The 23,661-nt window shown below is 38.7% G+C and overlaps 1 protein-coding gene and 1 long non-coding RNA gene across 2 annotated transcripts; one reads left to right on the forward strand and one right to left on the reverse strand.

The window, feature by feature from the left end:
- Nucleotides 1-936: 936 nt before the first annotated feature.
- On the reverse strand, nucleotides 937-4,751 carry LOC127537480 (uncharacterized). The gene is made up of 2 exons (XR_007947138.1): nucleotides 4,471-4,751; nucleotides 937-3,391 (listed from the first exon to the last, which is right to left on the reverse strand). It is a non-coding gene; the product is annotated as an uncharacterized LOC127537480 (long non-coding RNA).
- Nucleotides 4,752-18,299: 13,548 nt separating this feature from the next.
- si:ch1073-126c3.2 (uncharacterized protein LOC555816 homolog) lies at nucleotides 18,300-23,341 on the forward strand. Its single transcript, XM_022211166.2, has 6 exons — nucleotides 18,300-18,453; nucleotides 18,600-18,688; nucleotides 20,089-20,203; nucleotides 22,151-22,263; nucleotides 22,369-22,483; nucleotides 22,674-23,341. Exons 1-6 carry the CDS (start codon nucleotides 18,411-18,413, stop codon nucleotides 22,847-22,849), a joined length of 651 nt encoding a protein of 216 aa, XP_022066858.1. The 5' UTR covers nucleotides 18,300-18,410; the 3' UTR covers nucleotides 22,850-23,341.
- Nucleotides 23,342-23,661: the final 320 nt, after the last annotated feature.

Below are 23,661 nucleotides of genomic sequence, written 5' to 3' on the forward strand. Positions count from 1 at the left end.
AGAGGGAGAAAGAGGCAAATGAGCTGTTCATGTGAATTCATCACACACTGATGAAAAAAATGACAAGAAATCCTGTATTTGCTTGGTCAAGTAGCAGAAGAGGGTGATTTTTCTTTGAAAAAGTTCAATAACAGATAATAATGGCAAGCAGACATAAAACATGAGCATCTAATTTGAATGAGACTGTCTCGTGATGGATTTTTTCTCAATATTGAATTTAATTTTTGGCCTTTTCACAGATTCTGGGGAAGAAGATGACAAACATTAATGACAAAATTTTAGAGCGCGAATGGCTGCCACAGTACTGTACTATATATTGGGGTACTAAAATTTGGTTTACTTTAATTTTTGCACCAGTTTTGCACTTTAAACATGCTTTTTTACACATATTTCCAGTTGTATGAAGTGGTCAAACACTCATGTTCCCTCTGTAACCCATTGCCCATATTTAAACATGAGGTTTTTTATTTTGTAAAGGTTTTATTTTGCAAGAATTTTATCTTGTAGGAGTGTGTCAGTTTTACTGTTAATAGGAGTGAATTTTATTCTGTCATTTGAACTTTTGCAGTACAGAAGCAAGAAAACTCTCTGAAATGACTCTTTCTACTCTTACAGTTAGATCCATTTGATAAAAAATGCATTTATAAAATGATATTATTTCTGTATTTCATCACATTCATGTGTGCAGGAAGCCAGCTGGCCTTGGCTGACGAGTTCACTCTGTGGTGCCAAAACTGTGGAAGCGTGAGGACATTTCAAGCTTCTCATGAATGGAGCTCAGAAAACTTCATTTCAGCACCACTGAGCAACTTAAATCTGAATGAATGAGGCGTTTTGTAATCTGGTATCCAGTTCTTACAACATTTATGGAGTCGAAGGGTCGCGGTCACTCTTCCGTGTTTCAATAATGGCAGAGAAAAGAGGAAGGAACACTGCTGAAGTATCTAGATGGCAGATTTTATGGCAAAAAGCTGAAAAAGTTTAATTTCTTTGGGACAGTGCATAGTAATGAACGTACAATCTCATAAGTTTACACAAAGGTTGCAGTAAATTGGGAGGATTTAGCACAAGGCTAATTTCCATCTGTTGTCCCAAACATAAAAGAAAAACATGCAGAGTTACAAGAAATATAAAAAGAGCCTGTCATAAAGTACATTTAGTTAAAGTGTCTGTTTTTAAAATGCCTGATTTTCTCAATGTTCACAAGCTTGTTCATCAGCCATGCCTTATACTGCCTCTTAAAACTGACCAAGGTGGATCTTGCTCTGATAGCTCTAATTAAAGTATTCCAGTTTGTGTAACCTTTACTAGAAAAGGCATTCTGTGCAAAGGAGGACTTTCTAAATTTTACTTCACAGTCACCCCTTGTATTAGTACCTTGTATTAGTAAAACCATTTCTCTTTTGGATAAAATCCCTCAGGGGCGGTGAGACCATCCCATTCATAGACTGATATATTAAGCAAGCACTTTTAAATGATTTTAAATTCTCAAGGCTTAGGAATTGATATTTCATTTAGATTGCACAGTGATGGAATGACTGTGGCTTTTTGTCAAACACCTTGTTGGCTTTTTCTTTAAAGCCGTCCAGGAGGTTTTAGAGCAGTGACACTAGAAAAGGACCAGGTTGTGAAGCAGTATTCAATGTGAGAAAGGATCATGGAGTAGAGGTCGGATTTAGCAGCTTCTGTTGCAATGAAAGGCCAATTAGTGTCAAATTTTGTGAGTCAGGGCACCCATAAACAAGGGCGATCGGTCATGGATTCGATTACGACCCATAGTCATTTACTGTCTTTCCCCCACGTTTCTAACCACTTTCCCTGTCTCTCTTTCTCCATTGTACACTATAATAAAGGCAAAAAGGCCCCGAAAATAACTCTATCTAAAGGAATTTTTAAAATTGAGGTTGAAGTCCAATGCAACCCCAAGGTACTGGTAAAAAGTGGAGAGATTTGGTGAATAATATGGACACAGGCAAAATACAATGATGTGCCTACACTCGCAAAACTGTAAAAATGTCTGAGTTTAACTGAAACTCCACAGTCATGGTAGGAGCAGGAAGCATTGGATAAACTGTGTCACTTAAACATGGAAATCATATCGGTGGCTTCCACAACAAATGTTATTTATTCATGCTCTGTGCTAAAGCATGCAGATTTAATGCTGATCTCAATTGTGACCTTAATGTCATTTCCCACATGCAATTAAAATGCTATGATTGGTGAAAACACTCGTGGTCCTGATCCCCACGGACGCAAACATCGACACTCCGCAGGTTTATACGTGCTGCAAACCTGTTGCCTTTTGTTCTCGGCCATTAAAGTTTGATCATTTACAAGGCAAAATGAGGCTATATGAATAAATCAGCACGAGATAACTGCTGCGGTGAGTTATTTAAAAAACGTTCACCTACAAATCACTCCAATTTCTGGTTTTATAATCATGGGAAGAAAAGCTAATGAATGTTGGGCAGCAATGTCTCCCTGAAACTGATTTATTAGAAATGATGTATCGTATTGGATTGAGTCTCTTTTCTCTCTCTCTAACAACAGCCTGGAAAAGAAATCAAATTAATTTCTGCAGGGCTGAGTAAAGTGGGTATTTGGATGAGTGTGGGTGTTTGGCCTCCACCTACGTTATAATCTGACTCGTGTTTTTGATCTTTCAGGTCAGCGTGGGAAAAAAAAGAAGAGAAAAAGCCTAGACGGTTCATCAACAGCGTGAATCAGACGGATATAACCGATGGAGACGAGTGGAAGGAATTTCTTTTTTTCATCTGTGGCTCACTCTGAGGAGGAACTTAACTAGATCCACTATCTCAACACGGGCACTTTTATGAGGCCTCAGTGGCTTTATGTAAAAGCGTCCATTTACGGTCACATAAAGGGGAAAATTAAAGCAATAATTCAAATGCAGACACACGTGCACGTGGCCTCGTATGGAAATAAACATGCTAACGCTAACACAACATTAAATTCAACCTTCAAAGTTTTTCTTCTCTTTCTTTCTGAAGGCGGTCTCACAGCTGGGACCGGGAAGAATCCTAAAGCAGCTTTTGGAGTGCTAATCTGAAAAGCCTTTTACCGTGCTAGTACCCATTAGCAGCATCAGTCTCTCTGGGAAATGAGTGGGAAAGGAAAAACAAAAGAGCACAGAGCTGAAGCTAAAGGTTGCGTGGTTGCAGCAGACAGATGTTTGGTGGCTTGTAAAATTTAAAGGCTGCTTCCCCGTCGCGTCAGAGACAATCTTCCAGTCGACGTCCTGCAGAAACACTCCAGCAGTCAGTGCCAAATATCCCCAGCAGGAGACGGTTTGGCCAGTCTGCATTTGTCATCAATGAAGTCAAACTCTGGAGGCATGCTGAATCCAGCAGGAGGCTTCTTATCCCGAGAACTGAAAACCAAAAACATGCTGCAGTTTTTGGTTGACTTTAAAAAGACATTTTTATTACACAGACTTAGCTGTTCCTTAAATGCATTTTTTTATTTTTTTTTTTTGCTTCTTGCTTTCACGTCTTTTTCTAAAACAGTTTTGGAACACACAGCCTGCAATTCATCCAAACCGTCCCTGATTTTTTTCTTCATGTCTTTTTGTTCAGCTGAGTCTATTGTGGCTCCTTAGTTGCATAAAAGACTGCAGATTTTTTTTTTTTTTACATAATTTGATTGGTTCAATTGGCGTATTTTTTGGCAAATTTTTAAATAAAACATACAGAGTAAGGCAATTTTGATTAAATATTATAGTTTTAAACTTAAATTTGGTTAATTGTCCTCATGGAACACCACATGATTAGTTCAGTGACTGTCATAAATTGGAAATCTGGCTATTTTTTCTGCTTTAACAATCTGTATTTGTCATTAATGAAGTCAAACTCTGGAGCACGTTGAATCCAGAAGGAGGCTTCTTATCCTGAGAGCTGAAAACCAAACACATGCTGCAGTTTTTGGCTGTATTTAAAAAGACTAAGCTTTTTAATCACTTGGCTGATTCTTAAATGCAGCTTTTTTTGCTTCTTGCTTTCGTGTCTTCAGTCTCAGATTTTTTAGTAATATATCAAATGTGAACCAATATTTGAAAAACAAGGTAATTATATACTTTTTTAAATGTTTCCACATGTCTCTGAAAACACAGGCTGTAGTTCATCCACACTGTGCCCGATTTTTTTTGTCACGTCTTTTTGTTCAGCCAAGTCAATAACTGTCAGAGCTCCCTTCTCACCCCCTGTCCTCCCATCTGGCATCAAACACCCTATCCTATCTGTCTCCCGCTGTCTACTTTGCTCTGTTGCTCTGCTCTCCCTCTCTCTCCCCAGCGCTGCACCTGAGTGGAGCGCGGCTCTCAGCTGTCTCCACTCAGGTGATTAGCCTCCCCATGAGACCCAGACAGCTGAAACTCATCGCTGAGATTACACCTGCTGCAATAAAGACCGGCTGAACCTTCCACACCCTGCCAGATCGTCAAACTTGACTTACCAGTCAGTACTTTCTAGTCGCTCCAAAGGTATGTTGCAAAATTGGAGGTTTTAACGTCTCTGTATCCCTGCTCTGTCCAGACTCCAGCTGTCCGGGCTGTCACCTGCCCTGTCTCCTTGGGACACCCTCAGAAACCATTCAGCTCACTTCTTTTTCCCCTAGACTCCCGGCTCCACTCGTCCTGCGTCTGTCCCCCCGCCGGCTTTCCTCCTTCGTCTGACTTCGACTGCCAGGGATTCACCCACCTCCCTTACTCATTCCCCACAATAAAAACCGTTTCATTCTACCCAGCCCTGGTTGTGTGACTCTCTGCTCGGGTCCAGATTCCTAGAGCCGTGACAATCATGGCTCTTTAGTTGCACAAAGGAATGCAGAATATTTTAGTTTTTTATATAATTTGATTGGTTCATTTGATTTTTTTTTTTTGGCAAATTTTTGAATGAGGCGTTGAGAATGAGGCAATTTTGACAAATTGCTATGATTTTAAGCTTAAATTTGGTTAATTTTACAGATGAGACATCACATGATTAGTTCAATGATTGTCTTAAAGTGGGGCCTGATTATTTTTTTCTGCTTTAACAGTCTGCATTTGTCATTAATGAAGTCAAACTCTGGAGGCATGTTGAATCCAGCAGGAGGCTTCTTATTCTAAGAGCTGAAAAACAAAAAACATGGTGCAGTTTTTGTCTGATTTGAAAAAGACTCTTCAAGCTTTGTCATCACTTGGCTGTTCCTTAAATGCATCGCTTTTTGCTTCTTGCTTTTGTGTCTTTTCGTAAAACAGTTTCTGAAATTATTGGTTATAATAATTTCATTACAAGCAGGATTGCAACCAATAGAAAAAATATGGTGAATATATGCATTTTGCAGCCATCTCTGAACAGGGGGGTGGTGGTCTGCGACATCATCTTTCATCAATTTACAGTCAAGTCCTTTCAAAACTACTCAGCAGAATGACTCATGCTAATGACCACCATTAGCACATGAGGGCTCAGTGACGTCTGTGCATTTCAACGACCCCCACTGATTCTCCCAACAACCATCGTTGAGTAGTCAGACGGGTCTTAGTAATGGTTGTTGGAATAATAATAGCCCTGGACACACCTCACAGAGGCTTAAAAGCTGAGGTAACACCAACCACCACCAGAACTGAAGAAGCCTCTTGCATGAGAGGTGAAACGTCTTCAAGGAACTTTCTTAAGTCCAGTGGATTGATTTAAACTACTTTGGATAACCATGACCTGGAAGAATGAGAACCTACACAGATATGCATTTGTAATCTGTTTCCATGTGTGTCTTTGAAAACGCAGCTTGCAATTCATCCAAACTGTCCCTGAATTTATTTGTCACGTCTTCTCATTTAGCTCAGTCAATAATGGCTCATTATTTGCACAAAAGATTGCAGAACTTTTTAGTTTTTTTACATAATTTGATTGGTTCATTTGATTTATTTTTGGCAAATTTTTTGAATTAGACACTTAGAGTGAGGCAATTTTTCTGAAATATTATAATTTTAAGCTTACATTTGGGTAATTGTACTCATGGAACAGTGCATGATCAGTTCAATGACTGTCGTGAAGTTGGATCTGTTTATTTTTCTGCTTTAACAGTCTGCATTTGTTTCCCATGAAGTCAAACTCTGGAGGCATGATGAATCCAGTAGGAGGTTTCTTATTCAGAGAGTTGAAAAACTAAAAACATGCTGCAGGTTTTGGCTGACTTTAAAAAGACTCTAAGATTTTTAATCACTTGGCTGGTCCTTAAATGGGTTCACATCTTGCATCTTTATTGCCTCTTGCTGTGTCTTTTTATAAACAGCTTCTCAAATTATCGGTAATATCATAATAATTGCAGCCTTGAGGGGTGTTTGTGAAAACAGACTGCGCGGCAGGTTCTTAATCTGATAATACAACAAAGAGTGAAAGAACCACCAAGCATATCAAGAGTGTTTTCTTATTTTGACTCCTGCCTGCAAAGCACAGAAGTTATTAAAAGGAAAAGGTCAGCGATCTTTCAGTAAACGCTGCATTGATTGCTAACAAAGCCTCCGTTCAAAAAGCTTTCATGCAGGTGTTTTTGTTCTTAAAAGGATAAAAAAAAAAAGAAAGTGGCACAAGACTTTTGGCACTCCTGTCAGCTTTTGGCAGCAGCACTAACCCTTTAAAGACACGAACAACGAACTCCTGCTCTTTCTGTCGCCGAGCTGCAGAGCGTGTCCACACCTCTGACACAGATCCCCTCCGGATGATACAGCCACATTCCTTTTATGTTCTTCCTGCTTCAAGGGAATCTTTGGCACATGACACAAAATACTATTTCTAGATGTTCACCTGCGACACTTTTGCTTCTTTAAAATAACTTGCAGGCAGAATTTTCGTGTCAAATGCACCTGGGATTGCTTTTTGATGCGTAACCCTCTGAACTCCAAGCAGCAGTTTCTGGGAATTTTGTGCTACCGTCACATTTTTGCTAACTGTGGGCTCATTTTTCTCTGCAGTATGAAGTCTTGCAGCTCTATGGAAACAGAACAACCTTGGCTAGAAGGAGAGAGCACTTTATGCTGGCTTTTAGTTTAAAATCTTAAATTAATATTTCCACTCTAGGAGGACCAACTATCCAACCTTTTTGATGGATTTCGAGTTATTTTTGGACAAATGTGGGGCATTTTGGACAAACCAAGTCATTTTTTTGACCATTTCTAACTTGTTTCGAACAGATTTGGAACAAGTTTTTCACAATTTTTGAGTTAGTTTAGACAAATTTTGGCAATCTGGGACGATTTTACATTCCAGATATTTTTTATTGCTCTTTTATATTATAAACACATATAACACAAACTCAATAACAGTAACAAAACCTAGAAAATCCAGGGTTGGGCAGCAATACTTGACATTTCCACAGATGGTGTACTTATATGTAGATCAAATAGGGTAGGCAAACCTCTGTGACAACAGCAGTCACACCTGATGTTGATCAGGAGCCCTTCCCATCCTCCCATCCCTTCCCACCCTCTTACCTCCAATGATAAATAAATAAATAAATAAAATAAAAGAGAAATAATGAGAGGAAAATGCTGGTAAATCAGTAGATAAGGCACAATTTTAAAAAAAAAATGTATCGCAGTGCACCACACAGAGTCATATCTTGTTCCATTCCAAGGATTCCATTCCATTCCAGATTAGTTAAATCATAACTTACATTGGGTGTTATGAAAGTAAGTTAAGAAAGGTTCCCATGTCTCATAGAATTTCTTTGTTGAGCCATGAAGAGAATAACAAAACCTCTCAAGTTTAAGATAGGACATAATATCCTGACGCCACTGGATGAGTGTGGGCAGGGCAGCACCTTTCCAGTTCTGCAAGATTACCCTTCTGGCCAAAAGCAAGGCAAAGGTAAGCATACGGTGTTCTGCAGGAGCTAGGTGATGGTTATCTCCATCAGCAACACCAAACAAGGCAAGAGTCGGGCTAAGGCCTAGATTCTTCTTTAGTATTGTAGATAGAGTATTGAATACATCATGCCGAAATTTCTGCAGTTTAGGACATAGCCAGTACATCTGTAATAAGGTGGCATCACAATAATTGCATTTGTCACAGGTGGGAGCTATATCAGGATAAATGTTAGACAGTTTAGCCTTGGACATGTGAGCTCTGTGAACCACCTTAAATTGGAGTAAGCAGAATCTAGCACAAATTGAGGATTTATGTATTGATGAGAGAATAGAGTCCCATTGATCATCGGGAATGTGGCCAAGGTCCTGTTCCCAGGCTGCCTTAATTTTGTCTATTGGAGTGTGTTTCTGCATTGTAATGATACTATAAAGCTTGGACAGGGCACCTCTGGATGATGGATCGAAGGATAAGAAGGTATTAATTGGGTTAGTGACAGGCTCTGTGGGAAAGTCCGGCAAGTTTGCACGAACGTACTGCCTAACCTGCAGATATCGAAAGAAATGTGTTTTGGGTATATTATATTTCTCTGTCAATTGATTAAAAGAAACAAAACAGCCATCCTGAAACATACTTGCAAACAATTTGATACCCTTCTCGTGCCGACTCTGAAAAGTGGAATCGGATCGAGAGGGGGTAAAAAAAAATGGTTGTCGGCAATTGGACTCAAAAAGGAAAAATGTTGGTATCCAAACAATCTCCTAAATTGAATCCACACTCGAAGGCTATCTAGTGATTTTGGTAACGTGCAGTCAAGTGGTGCACCTAAAAGTGCAGGAAGGGAGAGGTATCGGCACAGATTTAGCTCCAGAGATGTCCAATCTGGACCGTCCGGCTGGAAATAAAAGCAAGTCCAAAAAGAGATACAGCGAATATTAGCAGCCCAGTAGTAGTGGTGGAAATCAGGGAGCCCCATACCGCCATCTCTCCTTGGTCTCTGAAGCAGGGCCCTACTAATTCAAGGTCTCTTGCCCTGCCATATGTATGAAGAAATAACTGAATCTTGGGACGATTGTATGTCACTTTGGACAGTTTTAAGTTGTTTTGAACAGTTTTTAAGTTGTTTTGAACAGATTTGGAACACGAGTTTGACAATTTTTCAGTTATGTTAGACAAATTTTGGCAATTTGGGACCGTTTTATGTTGTTTTGGACAATTTTTCAGTTGCATTGTACAGATTTGGAACAAGCTTTTAACAAGTTATTTTAGACACAGTAGAGCAATTTTGGACCAATTTTATGTCACTTCGGACAATGGCAATCCCAGGAAAATGAATCTGGAATTGCTTTTTGATGCGTAACCCGAGCAGCAGTTTCTGGGAATTTTGTGCTAACGTCACATTTTTACTCCCTGTGGGCTCATTTTTCTCTGCAGCATAAAGATCTGCAGCTCTATGGAAACAGAAGAACCATGGCGAGAAGTAGAGAGAACTTAAAAAATGTCTGCTGTGCAGGAAGATTCAGTTAAAATGGTGTTTATTGAAAACAAAAAGGTCACCTGTTATTTGCTCAGTGCAAACACAGCCTGCAGTTCAGCCTGATATGTCTTGAATTTTTCTCATGTGACTGTTAGTTGCAGAGGCGTCACTAATGGCTTCATATTTGAGCCGACAACAGCAGAATTTTTCGTATTTTACAGAATCTGGTTACTATTAATGGTTATTTTTTTTTGCTAATTCTGAAACAAGACATGCGGAATACCGTGATTTCCATTGAAAACAGTTTAAAGCATAAGTTTGGTTAATTCTCCCAACTGAACAACACATGATTTAGTGAAGAATCTCCAGAGAGTTGTTGTTTTTACAGTTTCTGGTTGATAAATGGTATAATTTTGAAAATCCAGTGGTGGGTTTTGAGATTGAGAGGGTTAAAAATCAAATGGAGTGACATAATGTCAATGAATGAGTGAAACAGAACAACCATGACTAGAAGGAGAGAGAACTCAGAAATGTCTTCTGTGCAATATGGCAGTCACAGTCAGACATAAATTATAAAAAAGACAACATTTTTCCAACTGAGTAGCCCACGTTTGACTGGGAAAACAGTGGCTCTACATGATATAGATAGATACTAGTAGCTATTTATATCTGAACAACCTCTACCAACTAATTCACGCTGCTCTGCACATCAGCTTTATACAGATGTTTCACCCTGTTGAATGCATCTTCCAACACCTTACTGCTCTGTACAGCGTTTTTCAGTCATGAAACATTTATTTTATTGAGTCAGTATGTTTTATTTGCTATCCATCTCCTCTCTGGGAGGCTGTCTGCAGTTCAACCTGAACATTTTTCACAACCGAGTAACTTATGGATTCTCGGTTGACTTTGGAAGTGCAGTTTTTTAACTTTTTATTTTATTGATACATTTTTTGCACCATTTTGAAAAATAAGGCATGCAGAGTAGTAGATTTTGGTGAAATATCAGCATTTTTAGCTTATGTTTACTAACACAAAAAGGTACATCACAGAGCATCTACAGTAAAGTTGACAACTTGAATATTCTCTGTTTTTACAGTTGATATATGGTGTTATCTTGGCTTTTCTAAATATATATATATAAAACATACCTGTCAAACCTGCAGGCTGGAGAGTTAAATAAGTAAAATTGTTTAATGCCAGTGGTCTGTTATGTTGACAAATGTTTGTTTTACCAAATACAAGATAAACTGTTCATCAGTGCTTGCTTTTCAGATAATTTGGTTGCTTCAATTGATTTACTTTTGGCAAATTTTTAAAATGAGGCATATAGAATAAAGTGATTTTGATGTCATGATTTTAAGCTTAAATTTGGTTAATTTGTTGTTAAGGAACACGACCTCGCACATAATTACTTCAATAATTGCTGGAAAGTTTCTGCTTTTACAGAAAAATGGTGTAATTTGGGTCGTTTTTTAAACATACCAGCGGCCATTTTGGTTCAAATGGTCGAACATATTGTTGGCAGTTTATGCAGCAGCTATTCTACACTACAGTAAATGTGGAGATGAACAACTATGGCAAGAAGGAGAAAGAAGTTAATGCCTGCTTTTAATTTAAAAATAATAAAAAATATATAATGTTTCCACTCTAGTAGGACCAACTATGCAACCTTTCTGTTACATTTTGATGGATTTCAAGGAAAAACTATTTTTGACCATTTTGAACTTGTTTTGTACAGATCCAGAACAGGTTTTTGACAATTTTGAGTTATTTCAGAGATTTTCCCAAATTTGGGACCATTTTGTGTCACTTTTAACAGTTTTTAAGCTGTTCTAAACAGATTTGGAACAAGTTCTTGACAATTTTTGAATTATTTTTGATAAATTTGAGAAATTTGGGGCCAATTTTGTGTCACTTTGGACAGTGACAATCCCAGGTCAAATGCACCTGGGATTGGTTTTCGATGCGTAACCCTCTGAACTCAGAGCAGCAGTTGCTGCGAATTTTCTGTTACTGTCACATTTTCACAAACTGTGGGCCTATTTTTTGCTGCAATATAAAGTCCTGTAGCTCTATGGAAAGAGAACAACCATGGCTAGAAGGAGAAAACATGATTACTTCAATGACTGTTGGAAAGTTTCTGCTTTTACAGAAAAATGGTGCAATTTGGGTCATTCTTAAAACATCCCAGCGGCCATTTTAGTTCAAGTGGTTGAGCATATTGTTAGCAGTTTATGCTACAGCTATTTTATATTACAATATATGTTAAGGCAACACAATTTCCTGCATAATTATGACTGCATAACATAGTTAGCAGCTCCTCGTGTGTGGATGAAAGATCAGGTGACAGCCAAGCAGGTCTGCTGTCAGTAAACAAGCTGTCATTAGCATGCTAACAGACATTTAGGTCATAACCTTTGATATTAGTGGAGCCTGCAAGGAAGAAAACAGGACTTATGCAAAGAAGCACGGAGCAGTGAGATAAATACAGCACGTGGGCGGGGGGGGGAAAGACAAGAATACAGACAGAAAGGCAAAGAGTAAACATGAAGCGGTGAGACACGAGGCAAGCTCACAAGGTGTTCAGGAAGGAGAGACAGGTGGTAAACAAGAGCTTGCTGAGCCAGTGGGGGGAACAGGTGTTCGGGGACAGCGCCATCATTTTTTATTCACATTTGCATCTTATAAATATTTGAAAAATTAATAGTTTCCCCCATCTGGTGTGTGTTCTGGGCTGCTGCTTCGGCACGGGGATGTTCTCGCCGTTCCTGGAGGTGTCGAACAATCTGCATGTTGGTTTGACTGACTGACTGGGTGACTAAGTAGCTGTATGAACTCGCTGCACCGGCTCGCTCTGCGGGATCCGTTTAGGAGGCGAAGACGGAGCTTTCATTGGGAAAAAAAAAGAGACGTTCCTTCCTGTTGCACGCTTCCCTTTGCCTTTCGCTGATGTTCGGCTAATTTGTGTACATGAAACAACAGCGAGGGGAGGAGGAGGGAGGAGGAAGGGTGAAGAGCGATGGACCGGAGCTGTCAGTCAAGCGCCATTTTTTTCAGACATTTCTGGGGCTCTAATAGTTTGTTAATTACTGCAGGAGGTTACATGAGACAGCAAGAAGAAAGCCTCTTTTTCTGGAGCCTCCTGCCGAGATCCAAATGTCTGATACGGCACAGCTGGAGACATCAGGGCTGCTTTCAACTGCCCCTGTCTCTCTCCCTTTGCTTTTTGTTTAGTCAGAAAAGATCAATTTGGTTGTATCTTTACAAGCATATCCGTGTTAAACCCTCTCGCTTTGCACATTTAATCTACCAAAATCTCTTCCAGGGCCGCGTGCCACGCCTCCGAAATGATCCGCCGCAGCTTCCGAGTGCTAAGAAAATAAATCAGCCTTGTGCTTAAAAGCAAAGAGGTAATTAAATGAGCTAATAGACGTTATTAGCTATTCATCAGCTGCAACTGCATCCCAACTTCCCCTGGAGGCTCGGCAATCCTCTCTGACAGGAAAAAAAAGAAAGCCTTTGAAACAGGTAGCGCGGCGCCTCCTTGAATACCAATTAGCTCAGAGCGCTTTGGTTTTTCTCGCGGCTCATCCGTGTGAATCATTTGACAACACAGTAGCCGCTTTTCCACGGCTGGCTAATTCAGCACAATGCCTGTGAGGGAGGCGGACGGGGAAGCGCGGCAGGGAGAATGTCACGAGTATTTGAGAAAGGTTAGACAGCGAGGGGGAGCGTGTCGCTATCATACACGCCATTCATCATCACTTTTGCAGTCGAGCGTTTGGATCTGTGAGTCCCGGTGTCAAGGAGAAAGAACCCACCGTTTGAATCTGAAACTGCATCTTTTGTGTGTTCAGACGCTTTAACTGGCTCATGATGAGTTCTTCTGACAGGTGACATCTTGTTTGTGTGAATAAACAATAACAACATTGCAGAAACCAGCAACAAAAGCTCTCGATGGATTGTATCCAACTAACCATCCAGGACTTCCTAATCTTGTTTCTTGGCCTTCGTTAAACCCAAGGAGACTCTCCTTTTTCTGTCACTTACAAGAGCTGCTGTACTTTTCTCTCATCTAATTGGCTGCTCTACAGGAAACACAGGAATTGTTCTGAACTTGGTAAAAGAATCTGCTTCTATTTTGTTCAATTGTTCTGGAAAGACCTTCAGAAACACTTGAGCTTCATGAGTTTGTTTCCATAAAAGAGTTCAAAGCTCGGATCAAAAGATGTGTAACTGAAGAGTTTAGTTGCTAATCCTAAATTGGACTTTGTTTGGTGTATCCTCTGGTTGTTCTACTGTGTTTTACTCTACATCAACAGTGTCAGGATGAATTTTAGAGTCTTTTCGGAGTGTATAACAGTGCACATTCTCTCTCAGAAGAGACACTTTCTTCTCAGGGAACAAACGTATGACACAAAGTGTTAATTAATGATTTTTAATGGTGCTAATCTTGATTCTTTTAGATGGTTCAATCTTGCATTATTTTAACCAGACAACTCATAGAGCAAATTGCATTGCTTGTTTATTTGTAGACTTAATTGTTTAATAGGTACTTGTTCTCTAAAGTCTGTGAGAGTATATTATGTTGTCTCTCAGCTGGAATAGAGCCATCTGCATCTGGATATGGCACATTCCATTCATCATAGACATGGCATTAAGCCTTTTTTTATTGGATAAACAATTTATTTGTTTATACAACTGCTCTGACAAAGTGGTTCCTTTAAATTGAATTTGAATTGAATTATGTGATTCTTTTGGTAAGATAAACAAACTAGGTGTGTGTGTTGTGTTGTTTCATCATCTGAATTGTATTGTGTGAATTAGTTACAGTGTGAAATAAATTCAATTAGCTCAAACTCATCGTGTCACAGTCACTGCAGCTTGATACAAAAAGAAAATTACCATGTTCCATTTTCAATCTATAAGCACAGATGGTCTCCTTTAAATAAAGTTTAAAAAAAAAAAAAAAAACTCAGTGTATTCAAGAACCCTTACATTAGACTACATGATGTTCATGTCAGGCATACAGAATTCACATATGCACAAGAATATGAGCAAGGAACAGGGGAAAAAAACACCAAATTAAGATTTGGTTGCAAAAACAAAGCAAACATGATTTATATGGAAATACACTGCCCATCAAAAAAAAAAAAGTTGCACACTCCAATATCTTGTTGGACTGCCTCTAGCTTTGAGAACGGCACACATTCGCCTTCGATACGCTTCTGCAATGTCACTGCATTTAGGAGTTGCATGAATTTTCTACCAAGATCTTATATTGATGATGGGAGAGTTGGACCGCTGCACAAAGTCTTCTCCAGCACATCCCAAATATTCTCCGTGGGGCTGAGTTCTGGGCTCTATTGAGGTCAATCCATGTGTGAAAATGACGTCTCATGCTCCCTGATCCACTCATTCTCAATGTGAGCCCCATGAATCCTGGCATTGTCATCTTGGAACATGTCCATGCCATCAGAGAAGAAAAACTCCACTGATGTAAAGACCTGCTCATTCAGTACATTCAGGTAGTCAGCTGACCTCATTCTTTGTGAACATAACATTGTTGAACCTGATCAATCCCAGATCATAACTCTAACCCCCACAGGTTGGTAGATACTAGCCATGATGAGTTCATCACTTCATTCCCTCTCTTCTTACAGTGATGCCCTCATCACTTTGGAACAGGGTAAATCTGGACTCATCAGACCACATGACCGACCACATTTGTTCCTTGAAGATGATGGTTCACCACGATCCTTCAGGTTTTACTGATGCATTGTAAGGTTCTTAACTTGATTCTAGTAGTTTTCACAAATCTCCTTGATTGTTTTCTTTGCTTGATGCAGACCAATAATTTGACACTTCTGAAACAGATTAACATCCTTTCTACGACCACAGATATGTCTTCAGACATGGTTGTTTCAGAAATGAAAAGCTCCTCACTGCATCAGCTAGGGTTAAATGAGTTGTTGCAGCTGAAACATATTCATCATTGCAGTAATTATCCAATGGAAGGCTTTTACCTATTTGCTTAGTTAACATGTGGCGACTTTTTTTGGACAGGCAGTGTATTTGGATTACAGAAAAGACAATATTGACCAAACACAGGTGTCCTGTCTGCGGGGTCTTGGACTGAACAAGGAAACATAACCGATTTGTTTGACCAGAAAACTTTATGTGATAAGTGCAAAGCCAGATCTGATGCCATTCAAAGCAAAAATCATATTTCAGATGTTTTTCCCAGTGCTACACTGTTTGATAACGGCTCCAAACAGCAGAGAGAAATCACTAATTCACCAAAGACATGATGCCAGTTAACTTACGCACGAAAGACGGTTTTAAAAACATGATCTCGGAAAGGCACAAGTTGAAAAGAGCAGTCAAAGTGGAATATGATGCAGCTACAACAGATCTGTGGAACAAATGGACGACATAATCCTACATACACTACCAGTCAAAAGTTTGGACACACTTTCTCATCCATTTGAATGAGAAAGTGTGTCCAAACGTTGAATGTGACCATTCACCTTCAAGATATCAGACACAAGATATTTTATTAAGCTATTCTTCATATATTTTGCAGAAAAATAAAACATTATAAAATCACTTTATTTTTTTGTTGTTGTGCACAACAATAACACAAACATGAGAGTGCCAGGAATCTTCTTATGTAAACTTTGCAAACACAGCCTACAGTTAATCCTGGTTTATCAGAAAATCCTCACATTTATGGAGGACAAATCTGAGGATTAATCACAGCTGAGCCACTCCCGCCTTTACGGTTGTGCTGAGAAGTGTAGAATGTTTTTTTTTTTTTTTTACAGAATTAGTTTGGTATGGACTAATAATTTTTGGAGATTTTTTAAATGAGACAAGTGGAATAAAGTAATTTTGACAAACTGTCACAATTTTACACTTACATTTGATTAATTTTCCTGATGGAACTGCACTGATTTTCAATCCTTACACTTTCTCTCTAATACATTAAGTCATTTTTGTAATTTGTATATTTTTATGTTATTATTATTTTTTAAATTCTTTTAGACAGCATGCTTTTCTGACCTGCCAGATGGTTTTGGGTCTCAGAAAGATTTAAAACAAGTGTTTACAAAAAGCAGGATATTGAAAGGGCAAACTAAAAATATAAAGACTCCATTTGCAACAATGAAATAAGTCAGTATTACTAAATACAGTTAAATAACTTTAATATTAAAGTTATTTTAAACAAAAGAAAATTAGTCAACTGTACTCTCACTATAATATCTGGAGATTTCATGGGGCTTAAAAGTTTTAGATTGAAGGGTTTTATTCTGGATGCCTTTTTCACAAAAAAAATCATCAAAATTACTATGTTTCTCACACTTTATAAATAAACTCGGGCTGGGACTTTAACACATCAATTTCGAGTAATTAATTATAGAAAAAATAGCATGTTTAAAAAAATAGCACAGTTGATCGAGCCTTTCTCAGTTTCCGGTAACGCTGATGAACACTCCAGTCCAGTAGGTGGCAGTGATGTCCTGTGCATCTGCTGTGCTGCTGTTTGCCAGCTGCATAGCAGAAGCACAGGACGCACTGACAGTGATGGAGGACGAGGATACATTGCTTGGCTTGTTGGGCGGAAAGTTTTTCTTTTAAAATCTTCCCGATGGCAGCGTGGATAAAAGCGTGGTTGTGTGCAAATTGTGCAACATAGAGTTTTCTTATTACCTCAGTGCAAAACGCGTTGAGCTAACATTAACGTCAAACTACTGTGGCCTATATTTCAACTGTTTTTGTCTTGTTGTTTACCATTTTGATGGTAAAAATGGCACTTTTTAATTTGTTGGTCCGTTTACTTTGCCAAAGATGTTGTGTTTGCCATTTTTGTGGTCAGGGTTCCTTAAAACTTAGTTGAAATAATGTTTTTAAGTTCATTAAAAGCCTTAAAATGTTGAATAGAAACTCAAATGCAAACTCAAAGTGTAATTATACATTACATAATTACATTTTGAGTTTGCAGTAATCTGTGAATATAGCAGACAGAAGAAAAACGCACAGGTAAATATAGATTTTGTAGTTTAAGTTGGTGTATATGTCTATTCATTGATTCAGTCCTCAACCAAAATTCATTAGATTTGAATAACTTGATAAAAATCTAATAAAAATGTGATTAATCAAGATTAATTCATTACAAACCCTCTAATTATTTGGTTTAATCATGCCCCACCACTAAAAAACACACAAAGCTCCCACAGAAACTTCCACAGCTCTGCAGAACGTACAAGTTTATGGATTTAAGCTTTGATGAATTTGTTATTGTGAGAATATTTTATGAGGATTTCCAGGCAGCGAATGGACAAAAGAAAGAAGGGAAAGGAGAAAAAAAAGGGCCACAGAATGGAATCATGTAGAGGACACGCTTGTAAGACGATAACAGCTCTCGAGGTCCATTCTGAGGACTAATCTTTGTTCCTCAAATCAAACATAAAAGCCGATTCTCCGTGTTAATGAGCTCAATCACTCTCCCTAAGCTTCAATAATTCATTTGCTCCCAGATCGTCAGACATCCATAATGAATAACATCCACAGTGAATTATTTACACAGTCATCCTTCGTGGCACAACTTACTGACTGACACTGAGTCACCCGGTGTGTCTGATGGGCTGTTGTGTCGAGTCGGTGCATGTGTGTTAATCTCATGCCGACATTTGGCTCACCGCTAAGAAGTGTTAGAAGAAGAACCCAATCACAGCTGGGAGAGCGTGCTGCCAGCTCCCCCATCAGACCAGAGGAGGGACATGCACACAAGGGAAGAGAAATTTCTTTAAAAAGCTTTCTTATTTGACTTGCAAGAAACTGGCACAGAATGTCATCCGAGTCAGCAGAGCCAAAGCCAGTCCAAAGTTACATCACAGGCTTGGAGCTTTTTTGTGAAATTTCGGAAATGCCCGGCAGTCCCTCCAATCTCAGCCTCAGACTGACAATATTTGCCAGTTGGGTAAACTTTGCTCCCACAGCCTGAGTCAATAAATTCCCCTGTCACAGCTTTCTGCCTCCAATTCTGGGGCAGAGAAATCGCAGCGGCCATGGCGTTGAGGGCAACTCTGACCTGGCTCTGCTCCCTCACAGGTAATCTCACGCTTATATGAGGCTTTTATGAAATGGAGACAATCGCAGGTAGAGACGGAGCGTGCAGAGTTTTCACTGTGTGGCAGGAAGAAGACATGGAGAATAATATTACATTCAGTGTGTTTGTGTTTGTTCGTATGTTGCAGTTTTGTCCTGCTCGGCAGCTCAGGAAACTATACCCAACAACTGCAGCTCAAAAATTCAAGTCTTTGACCGTCTGTCAGCTGATCTAAAGGTAATCTGAGTTTGTTTTACCAGACATATAAACAAAAAAATCTGTTTACTCTAAAAAAAAACAACAATTTTTGACTAATATGTTATACCTCTGAACCCCAAAACCCACCATAAAATTTTAAAAGCATGTTTTCTTTTTGAAAAAAAAATGACCCAAATTACACCATATATGAGAAATGACCTCAGGAAGAATAGCCTCTGAGCTGTGTCAGAGGCTAATGGGGTTCTTAATAAACAAACAAACAAACACCATTTATCAGGACAAAAATCTGCAAAAACTTAAAGAATAGTTCAACATTTTAAACTTGTTGCACTTCATCAAAATCACTTGATTCTACATGTTTCATTGCAAATATCTAGCGTCTGTGAAAAAAAACAAAATTCTCCAACCTTTTGTGCAACCGTGAAGCCATTATTCACTCAGGTATGAAGACGAATCACTGGACAAATATTCAGTTTTTGGTTGAACTGCAGGCTGTGTTTAAAAGCCAGATGTGGAAACAAATTAAAAATGCAAATGGTTTAATATCTATGTAGATATTTCATCAAAATCAGTGCATTCTACGTGTTTTCTTCATTTCTAAAAAACACAAAATTCTCCATTTTTTGTCCAACTGTGAAACCATCAAAAATTCTGTTTTTGGCTGAACTGTAGGCTGTGTTTATATGAGACAATTATGGAAACAAATCAAAATCAAAATCACAAAATTCTACATTTTATTTCAAAATAAACATCTGGAAAAAAATAAAAGTCTCCACCTTTTTTGTTGCAACAGTCACATGGCAAAAAATGTTCTGATTTAACTGCAGGCTGTCTTTATGAGACAAGTATGTAAATAAATAAAAAATAATTACTCTTAGTATCAGTGATATCTGTGTGTAAAAAATATTTATAATAAATCAAAAATTAGATGTTGATTCCAGTGTTTTGGCAAATTTTACAATGATGATAGTTTATTATAATCATTTTATTCAGCTTGTTTTTAAAATCCAAAAATCACCAATAATAAACCATTTACACTAGAGAGAATATGACACAAGTGTGGACACAATAAAAAAATGCAACTTACAAGATATTTATAGTATGTTGAGAAACCTTTTTTCTTTCCAGTCTACATGTTAATTTTAGGATTTTGTCAATTTCTAAAACCAAAAAAAAATGAAGTTTTTTTTTTTTTTTTTGCGTTTTATGGCACAATGACTGTGTCATTCTGAGTTCTCTGTACTTCTACTCACAGTTGTTCTGTTTCCATAGAGGTATATTGCAGTGAAAAATTAGCCCAGTTTGAGGAAAAATGTGGCAGCCAGAGGGTTACATTTGTTTTATTTGCAGTGTTCTTTCCAAATGTCACAACTTCAGGTAGGAATAATGTGACTGTTGTGTCTGACATTAACCAACAGGTGGCAGCAGAGTGCGGTGAAACTCCTCCGTCTGACTGGACGAGTCAGCAGACGGCTTCACTGCTGATCTACATGAAGAATCTGACGGATGCTCTGCACAAACACCAGCTGAAAGGTGGAGCAGCAGACATGTTTGGTTGTGTGACTTCTCTGTACTGCATCTATGTGAGAACCATCCATCTATTATCGATAAACCATTTAATCCTCTTTAGTTTAGCAGAGGGACTGAAGTCTATCCCAGCTGACTTAGGGTGAAGGCATGGGACCCCCTGGACAGGTCACCAGTTATCACATGGCTACACATAGACAGAAACAACTACATTCACACCTACGGACAATTTAGTTACCAGTTAACCTGATATGAGTATGTTTTTGGACTGTGGGAGGAAGCTGGAGAACCCCCCCGCATACATCTGGGAAAACATTCAAATTCCACACAGAAAGATCCCGGGACGTGAACTCAGCATCTTCTAGCTGCAAGGCGACAGTGCTAACCATAGACATAATAAAGAGTAGACGCCGCATCGACCGCTACTGCCTACTGGGGCTGACGAGCGGTGGGGCCGCCATCTTGGTCCGGTCAGCCGCTCCACTCAGCGCTGTTTGACAGCGCATTTAATCCATCTTAACTCTGAATATTAAACTGATTTTCACGCGTTTTTTTATTTTTATTTTTTTGCTGCAAACGTCATACATGTAGCGATGATACAGGACAAATGGTTCGGCGTATTTTGATATTCATAGTGGGAATAATAGATTATAGTATATAGATTAGAGTATTTTGTTTATATATGTGTATATAGCGTAATCATATATTGTCTCTTCAAATTATTAAAATAATTGACTTTACTGCCATTATCTGCTTCTCAAACATATATTAGTGTGTGTGTTTACAGTGTTTGCAAAATACCTGTCTACAGTCGAGCTTAAGATCAGAATATTCTATTACCTATTATTATTATTATCTATTATTCCCACTATGAATATTAAAATATGCCGAACCATTTGTCCTGTATCATAGCTACATGTATGACGTTTGCAGAAAAAAATAAAAATAAAAATGCGTGAAAATCATTTTAATATTCAGAGTTAAGATGGATTAAATGCGCTGTCAAACAGCGGTGAGTGGAGCGGGTGACCGGACCAAGATGGCGGCCGTATTTCTCGCTGCGCAGCACCCCGAGCGGCGTCTACTCTTTATTATGTCTATGGTGCTAACCACCAAGCCACTATGTGAGAACCAGTTTAGCCTTTTTGCAACAGCACATTGCAATGAAAATGCAGGCTAAGGGCTATATTTCTGTGTTTGTAGTTTATGTGATCAGTTTGTTGTAATTTCTATGTTTTTGGGTGTGTTGGGCCAAACTAAAGGCCAGTTTTCAGCCACGATAATGTCTTAAAATGGAAAGTCTAGTTATTTTTCAGTTACACGACAGGTACATGACCTGATCTGATATTCAGTCGGCTTCAAATTATTCAGGTTCAGGGTCGCTAAAACGCCTTAAACTGCTAAATTTCACAAGCTACGGACATCAGAGAAGGTGGAGAGACTATTTTAACCCTGATTCATTAACACAGATGATTCATTTAATTAAAAATCAGCCTAGACTCTACTTTAATGATGCAGAAACTTCGTTTTTATAGTCATCGCGGAAACTTGGGGATCATATTCAGACTCAAGTACGCTGCAGCGACTATGATGGTCATTTCCACACAATCAGAGCCCTCGAGGAGGCTGTCGGGGCTCACCGAAAATGATCCCATTTCTCAAGGCACTTGGAGTCTAACCCTGAACTAAATGAACTCATTTGCAAATGAGTGGCTGTTTCAAATTGGAGGTTTACTACCTGCTGAAGGCCCTCATCATTGATTAAGATGAAATGTTGTGGTTTTCAGAGTGTAATTGGAAAGTGGCTTTTGGTGTGAGGCTGATATTTACTGATTAAAGGACATTTTCTCAGATGAGGGACGACAACAGAAACAATACAATGCACTCAGAATGGACAACTTACAGTTTAAATGTTTTATGATCCGTGCTGATTAAATATTCATCGATTTATAGAATGCCAAGTTGCCAAGCCAACACAATGCCAGGAGGCTGAAGTGCCAAGTAATGGAGGGCTGGCATGCGTCACCGTTGGCAACAAGCGCTACTGCAAACCTCTGTGCAACCACGTATGCATTGCACACAACTTTACATGTATTTTGTATGTTTTTCTGTACAATTCTGCGCCAGAATAAAAGCTGGATGTGGAATATGACTTCAGTTTTCTCTTACAGGGATACGATTTTGGTTTTCTGAGGAGGAGCCGCGTGTTTGAGGAATGCAGCGAGCAGACAGGATATAAATGGCAAAGTCTGTACATAGGAGGAAGCAAGCTGGCTGTGTGCAACGGTGAGGACATCCGTTCTCCAATAACCTGCAGTTGCATTTATTAACTATTTGAAATCAAGTAACCTTCAAAGATTGCAATTTGTATCTTCTCTGTGAAATTCACTTTTATTACATTTCTATGTGTCAAACTGTCTGTTTAAGGCATTTTCTGTTCAGAAATGTGACTAAACTTGTGTAACTTTGTTTCCAGAAGCACTTATTCAGGTTTCAGGAGCGACGACGGCGTATTTTCCCAAAGATCAGGACTGTCTGGTGACCAAAAGCAGCAGCCAACTGTCAGAGAGAATCATGGAGGCTTTTACCGCAGAGCTGAAGAATCAACACATAGACGGAGAGGTGCAGGAAGCCTGTCTTGTATGTGGATAACTGGGATGGAAAAGAAAAACATGTAGAAAAATGCATCAAACATGTCAAGAATGCTGTGCTCTATAACTTAGTCATGTTGCATTGGGAAAGGTTCAATAAATGTATTCTTGAACCATTTTTTTAGGAAGTAGGCACTTATGTAAGTAATCGTGTTATTTTCATTCTATTACATGCGCTTTCAATACTGGACTAATAATTTTATAGTTAGTGGAGTAGCTTTTAACTAGTTTAACTTGCTTGTGTGTGGATTGCATGAAGAAAAATGGTCACCTAAAACAACATATTCTCATTTCTACAGGTATTTTTATCTTTGAAAAGTTAAAATCAACATTTCTTACATGGTACAGAAAATAAATATATATACTATCCAATAAAAGTCATTTCTGTTCACTATAAAAGCTGTTAAATGTGTGTTTCTCCTGTGAGAATCTGAACAGACTCTGTTATTCTTCATATTACATGTGATATTAAATCTGCCAACAACCCAGCAAAGAGTTTTGTGTTTTATAAATTCAACAATAACGATTTTTCATTCCATTTTGCTTCACATAGCACCATTGCAGTCACACTTTTTGGTGTATCAGACATGATAAATCATTGCTAATTCTGCATCTTTTCTACTTTTTTTTCTGGAGAAACAAATTCAAAGTTCAACCTGCAGACTGAAAGGAAAGGCTATGCTCTTCTCTGATGTTTGTCAAAAGATTTTCTATCCCTTGTAGCCCTTTTTAGTCCATTTTCAATCTTCAGTTGAAGGCTGAAGCACTAAACCCTCACAACAGCTGCAGTGTTTGAGTTTGTGAGCGTTTGAA

This window comes from Acanthochromis polyacanthus, chromosome 15 (genome assembly GCF_021347895.1).
Source record: "Acanthochromis polyacanthus isolate Apoly-LR-REF ecotype Palm Island chromosome 15, KAUST_Apoly_ChrSc, whole genome shotgun sequence".
NCBI lineage: Eukaryota > Metazoa > Chordata > Actinopteri > Pomacentridae > Acanthochromis > Acanthochromis polyacanthus.